General features: G+C 42.3%; 1 protein-coding gene across 3 annotated transcripts; it reads right to left on the bottom strand.

The window, feature by feature from the left end:
• Window positions 1-325: 325 nt before the first annotated feature.
• Window positions 326-7,051, bottom strand: thnsl2 (threonine synthase like 2). 3 transcript variants are annotated; one of them, XM_023338769.1, is made up of 9 exons: window positions 6,963-7,051; window positions 5,033-5,256; window positions 3,247-3,441; window positions 3,020-3,172; window positions 2,602-2,919; window positions 2,062-2,210; window positions 1,319-1,444; window positions 1,090-1,244; window positions 326-942 (listed from the first exon to the last, which is right to left on the bottom strand). In XM_023338769.1, exons 2-9 carry the CDS (start codon window positions 5,253-5,255, stop codon window positions 708-710), a joined length of 1,554 nt encoding a protein of 517 aa, XP_023194537.1. In that variant the 5' UTR covers window position 5,256; window positions 6,963-7,051; the 3' UTR covers window positions 326-707. The 3 variants fall into 3 exon arrangements, with proteins under 3 accessions (XP_023194537.1, XP_023194536.1, XP_005813876.1); XM_023338768.1 differs by lacking the exon at window positions 6,963-7,051 and adding an exon at window positions 5,843-6,209 and having other exon boundaries at window positions 5,033-5,297; XM_005813819.2 differs by lacking the exon at window positions 6,963-7,051 and adding an exon at window positions 5,843-6,207.
• Between the last annotated feature and the right edge of the window lie 1,745 nt (window positions 7,052-8,796).

An 8,796-nucleotide genomic window follows, 5' to 3' on the forward strand; every position in this document is an offset into this window, starting at 1 on the left:
TGTGACAGACAGGGGCGCGCACAGACATTTTGGGGGCAGGTGCTCCAGTGGAGAAAAAGGGAACCGTGTGCAGCACATGGAACCGGCGGCGGCCTTAGTAATGTGAGATTTATTACATAGTTACTAATTTCAAATCAATAGCCATTAGCTCCCTGATGCAGGTGTTTGATAATATTCACCTGGATGAATCTGCTGCAGGTTTAAGCCTAAAGCGTTTTGTTTTGACCAGTTTGCTCTGATCGTTAGCAGGTTGCTCATCATGCTGAGACGCCATGTTGTTAAAAACAAACAGTTTGGTTTGTTTCTGTGAAGAAATGAGACGCAGTGAAACATGAGGAGTTTATTTCAGGTTAAATAAGATCTTGAACATTTATTAAACATCCTGACATGTAAAACTAAAACTGAAAATAATAAAACAGATTTATTATAATTGTACAGAAATTAATAGATGTAAAAGTTAAAATATGTCTCAATTAATAACGAAATAATTTCTAATAATTCTATAAAGTAAAAGGAATCAAAAGTGCATTAAAATGAGATTATTTTTAGTTCACTTTTGTTTCTGTTTCTTTGTGTAAATTAGTTTTAATAACATTTCAGGTTAGTTTTAGAAACGGTTTGCTGATCAGGTGATTGATGACATCACAGCTCCAGGACGTCTTCAGGACAAAGTCCTCTGAGGGACAGGAAGTCGTCCATAAGCGTCTCTATGGACTCTCAGGGTAACAAACTCCTCCCTTCTTCCTGGTTCTGCTCACAAACTGGATCCAGTCCCTCAGACGCTCCTCCCAGTCCTCGCACCAGTCCGCGCTCCTCTCCAGGTTCTGGTACCGGGTGGGTAACTGGTCCAAAGCTAGCACGGCCTCAGGGGGGTCAAAGGTCAGGCCAGCCTTCTCCACCGCCGCCTGGAACTTCGCTGGAGACGCCGTAGCGACGTAGCATCTGGAGAAACACGAGAGGAAACGGTTTTCTACAGATTAACCTGGACAGAACCGGACAGAACCGGTCAGAACTGTGATCTAATAAAGGTTTTCATTTCAAAAACTCTTAACTGATTAACTAATAAAAATAAAAGCGTCCCTCCCCGACCTGTTTCTGCTGGCCCGGTGGGTTCTGTTGTAGTGGTGCCAGACGGCCACGGCCGTGTGAGGACACAGCAGGTACTGGTTCTGCTCCCAGCACCGCCTCATGGTCTCCAGGATTCCCGGGTCGCTCACGGCGCCGGTCACCAGAACCTCGGCCAGCTGGGAGAACCACAGAGGAGACGGTTACTGCCGGTGCCGGTCCGGTCGGCCTCGGGGTTCTGGAGGACCGGTACCAGTCTGCGCTGGTTCTCTGGCAGCCTGAGTCGATGGGAACGCTGGAACTCCTCCATCATGGTTTTCACCACGGCGCCGTCCCGGTCCAGCAGCAGCCAGAAAACCCGCTCCATGTTGTACGGGTCCTGAAGAACAGAACCAGAACCAAGATGGCTTCCACTGTTCAGGAAACGTCGACCAAAGTTTACTGAGAGTTAAATTCATTATTTTATCGTTAAATCCAGTTTAGAACAAAACAAACGGAGAAAATCTGTTAATTTAACATTAAAACAAGAAACAAAATATAACAAACCTGTTTATTAAAACTATTTAAATAAAATTCAGAAATAATATGAACACAGAAAACAAAAACTACAATAAATAAATGTAATAAAACCTTTTTACTGTATTTTATTAATATTTTAATCTGGATTTATTGAAAATCTTTTCTGATTTGGGCCAAAATTAAATTAGAGAGAAATAAAGTTACTTAAATAAATACCAATAAATAAATACAATTATATTACAAATATAAAATAATAAAATAACATTCTGAATAAAAATAAGAGAAATTCAATAATAGCAAAAAATAAAAGGACTTTCAAAATAAACACATGTCCTAAATAGTTATTGATAAAATACTAGAATATAATTTATTTGTTTCAGGTTAAAAGAAAAGTTTCTTCCTGCTCAGCCTGTAATGAACCCGACCATAAAGAACCCGGCTGGTTCTGGTTCTGGTTCCTGTCACTCTGCTCGTTACCTGAATGTCGATGGCCGGAGCCAGAGTCTGGGTGACGCTGGTCGCCATGGAGAAATCGCCGCTGGTTACCGTCCGATGCACGATGTCATTAGCGTTCACCATGGCAACCAGCTTCAGCGGCAGGCCCATCCGCAGCGCGATGTAGGCAGCTGAGAGGAAAAACTACAAACATGGAGGAACGTCTGCTGCTTCAGGAGGAAGACGAGATTTTAACGTTTCACTGACGATAAAAAAACTTAAATGATTTAAAATGATAAAGAACTGAACTGAGCTTCAGTCTGACTTACCCTCATGACATCACAACATGGCGCCGGTGGCCCAGTTATTACTGACATGGACTTTATAACAGTTTGACACAGTTAGTTACAGATGCTGAGATTAACTGGATTAAAATATTAATCCAGTCCCAACACTAAACTGGGACTGGATTAATATTTTATTATTTCATCAATAAATAAAACATGAAATTATCTCAGCTGTGAGGAAATGAAACCTGGGCAGGAGGTTCTGTTGGTCCTGATCCAAACACCTTGAACCCACCTGCGATGTTCCCGGCTCCTCCGGTCGGAACCACCACCTCCAGCTCCGGCAGCGCTCCAGGCTCGGGTCCAGGCTCCGCCCCCAGGTTAGGCTCCGCCCCCGGTCCAGGCTCCGCCCCCGGTCCAGGCTCCGCCCCCGGTCCAGGCTCCGCCCCCAGGCCGCTCAGCTCCAGGTAGGCGTAGAAGAAGTGCGCCACCTGGATCATGACTCTGGACCAGTTGACAGAGTTGAGGCTCATCAGGCCGTGGGTCCGGACCAGGTTCTGATCGGCGAACAGGCGGCGGAGGGGCCGGTCGATGTCGTCTGAGCTGCCGTCGGCTGCGGCAGAACCGGGCCGGGTCAGACGGTACCAGGACAGAACCGGGCCAGGTCAGACAGTACCAGGACAGAACCAGGCCGGGTCAGAGGCTGGGCCTACCTGCGAACACGTGGACGTTGTCCTCCAGGCAGGTTGTCATGTGTTTCTCCTGGACCGCCGTGATCCGACCCCGAGGGAAAACCACCAGAACATCCAGACCCGGCAGAGACCGGGCGCTGCGGACGGCCGAACCGCCGGTGTCTCCTGATGTTCCTGAGAGCAGAACCGGGTCAGAGGTCATGATCACAGAACCGGGTCAGAGGTCGTGTCTCAGAGATGTTTCTTACCAACCAGGACGACGGCTCGGCTGCCGTCTCTCCGCAGGAAGTAGTTGAGGAAGTGGACGGTGCAGCTCATGGCCAGATCTTTGAACGCCAAAGTTTCTCCATGGAAAAGTTCCAGAACCGACAAACCGTCCTTCAGCCGGACGATCCGGACCGAGTCGGGAACCGAGAACCCAGAGAGAGCTTCAGCTACAAGACCTGGAGGCAGAAGAAACCCTGGTGATTCATTCATCCTGACCGAACCAGTTCAGTTCGGTTCAGTTCATTTCAGTTCATTTCATATCAGTTCAGTTCAGTTCAGTTCAGTTCAGTTCAGTTCAGTTCAGTTCATTTCGGTTCAGTTCAGATCAGTTCGGTTCAGTTCGGTTCAGTTCGGTTCGGTTCAGTTCAGTTCAGATCAGTTCGGTTCAGTTCGGTTCAGTTCAGTTCGGTTCAGTTCGGTTCGGTTCAGTTCAGTTCAATTCAGTTCAGTTCGGTTCAGTTCGGTTCAGTTCAGTTCGGTTCAGTTCGGTTCGGTTCAGTTCAGTTCAATTCAGTTCAGTTCGGTTCAGTTCAGTTCAGTTCAGTTCAGTTCAGTTCAGATCAGTTCAGTTCAGATCAGTTCAGTTCAGTTCAGATCAGTTCAGTTCAGATCAGATCAGATCAGATCAGTTCAGTTCAGATCAGATCAGATCAGTTCAGTTCAGTTCAGATCAGTTCAGTTCAGTTCAGTTCAGTTCAGTTCAGTTTCCTCTTTAACTCGTTCCTCCTCTTGTTCCTTTGGCCTCAACAAACTTAATAAAATCTACAGAAATAGAAACTTTATTTTTAACTTTGAGGAAAATCAAACTGAACTTTAAACTTTGTAGAAAATTCCAGATAAAAACAGATTTAAACCACAGCAGCATCAACCTGAGATCCAGACTCATCCAGCAGGGGGCGCCGTTACACAGAAACATGTAATAAAGTAAATATGCTGTTAATAACATGATCAAATGATAAATAATGACATGTTGGTGTTTTATTAAGGACTAATTTAACTAAATTATGCTTCCTGTTCATGTTTCACATATTTCTGACCAAAACATTCAGAAAACACAGAACATGTGATAAAATTATTGATTATTGAAACTTCTGGTAAATAAATCTAAACTTTTATTGAAGTTTTTCTCCTCAGAGTCACATCAGTAACTTTATGAGCTTTTGTGGTTTTATCCTTTTAATTATTTGGTTAAAATCTGAAACAGAATTTACTAAATTACTTTAATAACATATTAAAATAGCAAACAGAAACACAAGTTTGTATTTTTCCCAAAAAATAAAGTGAAAAACTTTTCATTTGAGAGCAAAAACAGAATCTTTTCAGAGCTGAGAAACTATAATACAAAATAAAAGACAATTAGAAGAGAAGCTGAAGTATTGATCCAATATTGATACAGAGTTTGTGTTAATATCAATATTTTGGATAAATCTGTGCAAGAAAATCTGACAATTATAAAGAACCATAATCAACTGTTATGTAACTCCATGCAGGAAGGAACCAGCTGGGATCTGAACAGAACCATCAGCAGAACCACCAACAGAACCACCAGCAGAACCACCAACAGAACCACCACCAACCAAGTGTCTGTATTCGGCACATTGGAACCAAATTTAACATTCAGCTGTTTTTGCTGCTGGTTTGGTTCTGCTGGTTTGGTGCTGCCTGTGTTGGTGCTGCTGGTTTGGTGCTGCCTGTATTGGTTCTGCTGGTTTGGTGCTGCTGGTTTGGTGCTGCCTGTATTGGTTCTGCTGGTTTGGTGCTGCTCACCCTCCAGGTCGTCTCTGGGGATCAGCTCCTCTGGGATGAACAGGGAAGCGACCTCCAGAACCAGCCTTTGGTACCGCTGCCCCTTCCAGCTGCGCAGCGTCTCTGGACTCACTGCAGGCAGCGTCTCCGGCATGAACATCCCTCCATCTGGAGCGAATCCGGAGAACAGAACGTCCCTGAAGTCCCGGTCCCGGACCCCGCCCCGGGTGCTGCAGTACCGCATCCTGTAGAGCCGGGAGGCAGAACCTCATTAATGAGTCTGCTGCTGTTACAGGAAGAGAACCGGGTCAATCAGAACCCTAAAAACTCAACCTGCTTTAAAAGTCCTGGAGCTGCTGGACAAACAAATCCAAAATATATGTTAAATTTATAGATTTTTATTTTTAAATGGACTTTTAAAGGCATCAATGACGAGAAACTTTGGTACAAAACAACAACAACAGATTTTATCATGTAAGATTATTTAATGAGTTTAATTAAATACATTAGAAAAGAATTAAACTCACATTATTTACAACATTTAGGAGAAATATTTCATTTACAACTCAGGTTCAACTGTAATGTTTTACTTTTCAGCCAGCAGAAATCAATAACTCAATAATCAATAACTCAATAATCAATAATCAATAACCCCACATTCATTTTTTATTATTGTCTTCTGGAGAAAATCAATAATTAACAAGAAAATCAATAATTATCAGTTTAGTGCAGCAGAATCTCCAGTCTGATGATCAGCAGGAGATTCAGAGGAAGCAGCTTCAGGTTCTGAACACAAAGGTCCAAAACCACAAACTGCAGCTCTGGACCTACCTGGTTACTTAAACCGATCAACAGAACCTTCTGCTCGGTCCAACAGAACCTTCTGTTTCTGCTCGGTCCAACAGAACCTTCTGTTCGGTCCAATAGAACCTTCTGTTTCTGCTCGGTCCAATAGAACCTTCTGCTCGGTCCAATAGAACCCGTCTGGACCTCAGATATTTTCTGCTGTGATTTAACCTGGCGACTCGCTGATCAGAACCTTTGAGACGATAAAAGTTGGACTTTGATCGGTTCTGACGTTCACCGACCGACTGGGAGAAACAAACAAAGTTCCTGTTTGAACTCTGAGACTTTATGTTCTGGTGGTTCTGTTGGGTCCAGATCCAGTTGAATCATCTGGAGTTTTTCCATATTTGTAGTTTGAAGCATTGTTCTCTAACCTATCTGTGACTTTATTAAAATAAAATTAATGCATCCTGCTGCTGGTTGATGCTTTTATTCTGATATATTTAATAGTTGATCCTGCAGATCATGATCGATTATTTGATCCATCTGTGGTTCTGAAAAATGAACCTGGACATGAGGAGAAATGAAGGATTCAAGATTCAGGAAGGGAAATGAATCCTGGAGTTTAATCAGTTATTACATAATAAACTGTTAATCTATTGTAGATCTACAGATAATCTACGGTAGATCTACAGATAATCTACAGTAGATCTACTGATATTCTACTGTAGATCTACTGATAATCTACAGTAGATCTACTGATAATCTACAGTAGATCTACTGATAATCTACTGTAGATCTATAACTAACGGCAACATTTTAAATCCGTTTATGATCGTTACATTATAAAATAAACCTTGAACATGGCCGCTGATAACTGTTATATTAAAATAAAATGGTTTATTGTTTAAATAACTAATCAGATTAAAGATTTATGGTTGTATTTTCTTCATAGCTACATATTTAGCTCAGTGAAACAGAGCAGAACCGGTTTAACTCCGGCTGCAGCCAGCAGGACCCGGGCGGGGTCAAAACTACAGAAACTATCCAGAATGGGTCAGGTTACCGAACCAGAACCAAACATGGTTCTGTTCATTTGTTCGGTAAGAACTTAGAAGAACTCCGAACTTTAACGGGTCCGGTCTGCTTGTTTTGGTTCGCTTACCTCCGTCTGTCAGCGGTCCACTCCTTCACATTCAGCCGGCGGGAGACCTGGCTTAATGGTCAGGCTTAATGCCGCCTGTTTGGCTAAAAGACCAAGCAGGCGGCAGGAGAGGAGTTAACATCATGAAGTTTTGTGAACTAAGATTCAGACACATGGTTAAAGTTTGCTGCTGGACCAAGTGGATCATCCTGTTTATCTGTTGCCTGAAAAGGAGAACAAACCCCACCAACAAGGCGCATCGCTTTCCACGCCGGCTTGTAAATGGTGCAGAGCCTAGGTGACCACGTGGTGCAAACGCGTCTTTCTATTGGCTGAAAAAGCAAACAACAAATAAAAGAGAGTGTATTCCTTCATAAAAAGAACAAACTTAAAGAAGGACTCTGGCCAAATAAAATTAATTTCTAAGTATTAACATCTTAAATAAAATTCTTAAAATTTAATCGAAATATTATGAAGACATTAGTTCAATAAACGCTTTGAGAAAAGAAATGCTTAAAAATATCAGTTTTCCATATTTTAGTTGTTAGCTGTGAGGAGTTCTCTTCTGTAAGATTCAACTTCTCAGAAATTAAAGCTATAAACCGGAGGCGTTAATATTATAATATTAGACTAATATTATAATATTAGACTCGATTTGAAACAAATGTTCAGAGTTTTACACTAATAACTGACTTGAATTGGATTTAAACTTGTTTACTTGAAAATACTTCATATTTTACCCAAAATCTTAAGTTTAAAGCTCTTGTTTAAAAAGTGAGCATTATTAATTTGTTCTCTCATTCCGTATTAAACACTTTCTTTCTTCACTCTCTATGTTTGTTTGCGTCATCTGCAGCTCAGCCAATCAAATCACCCAGATGATTTTTAAAAAGCTGAAGAGAAAAGTTATTTATTTCGGGCGCATAAACGACAAAGTACTGAATAAAAACGAAATACAAAATACAAAACAGGCAAGAAGAGAATCACAGCTGGAAATGGAGCAACTTAAAACTCTGACCGACATTTTACGTTTCATTAAAGACGGTAGGTGGTTCTTTCTTTAGCTATCAGCTAGCTTTAGCTAGCTTTAGCTAACTTAGAGTTATTAGCTAGTGTTCTCCAGGCTAGTTGATGATTTAACCTGTATGCTGTTTTTGTTAAGCCGTTTTAAATCCGGTCCGACAGACAAACCCATGAATAAGTTTCAGCTCGTAGTTTTTCCGGTGAATGAAGAAGAGGCTCCAATTCAGAAAGCGGGTTTTTCACCTGAACTCAAGGAAAAGAGTTTATCTGTCTCCTCCCGTTCATAATGGGTTCAGTTAAAGCACAGATCACTTTACATATACTATACAGTAGTGGTCCCCAACCCCCGGGCCGCGGACCGGTACCGGTCCGTGGACCAATTGGTACCGAGCTTAAATATTTCCGTTTTATGTATTATTTGAGTGTGGAGGATCTTTTATTTTGAAAATCCTTTAACCGGACTCTCTCGGTTCCGTCTTGCCGCCAACATGGAGCCACAAGCAGCAAAATGAGCCAGAAACGGATCAGATTGTTTGTAAAGTTTCTTTGTGAAGGGAAAAGGCCCAGAGAAGAGCCAGGAGGATGGATTTATCCCGGCAGGTGATTCCCACAGTCCAAGCTCTGCATGATATGGTGACCGGATGTTAATGAGGCAATGAAGCTTCAAGCTGCTTCTCCACTAGAGACCAAGAACCCTGAGCATCAGCAACACTTCCGGTCTCATCGTCTCTCATCTCTCCCAGATGGACCGTCTGGTTGCAGAGAAACAAGCTCAGGGCTCCATTAGTCGTTATCCTGAGTTAAAGTTTTCACCAAAGTAAAATGTTCGTTT

This window comes from Xiphophorus maculatus, chromosome 8 (assembly GCF_002775205.1).
Source record: "Xiphophorus maculatus strain JP 163 A chromosome 8, X_maculatus-5.0-male, whole genome shotgun sequence".
Classification (NCBI taxonomy): domain Eukaryota; kingdom Metazoa; phylum Chordata; class Actinopteri; order Cyprinodontiformes; family Poeciliidae; genus Xiphophorus; species Xiphophorus maculatus.

Coding starts and splice junctions, on each gene's coding strand:
- thnsl2 (XM_023338769.1), bottom strand. CDS start 5,255: ATGCGGTACTGCAGCACCCGGGGCGGGGTCCGGGACCGGGACTTCAGG. Junction 1,445..2,061: donor CTCCGGCCATCGACATTCAG/GTAACGAGCAGA, acceptor TCTGTTCTTCAG/GACCCGTACAACATGGAGCG. Junction 943..1,089: donor CACCGGGCCAGCAGAAACAG/GTCGGGGAGGGA, acceptor GTGTTTCTCCAG/ATGCTACGTCGCTACGGCGT.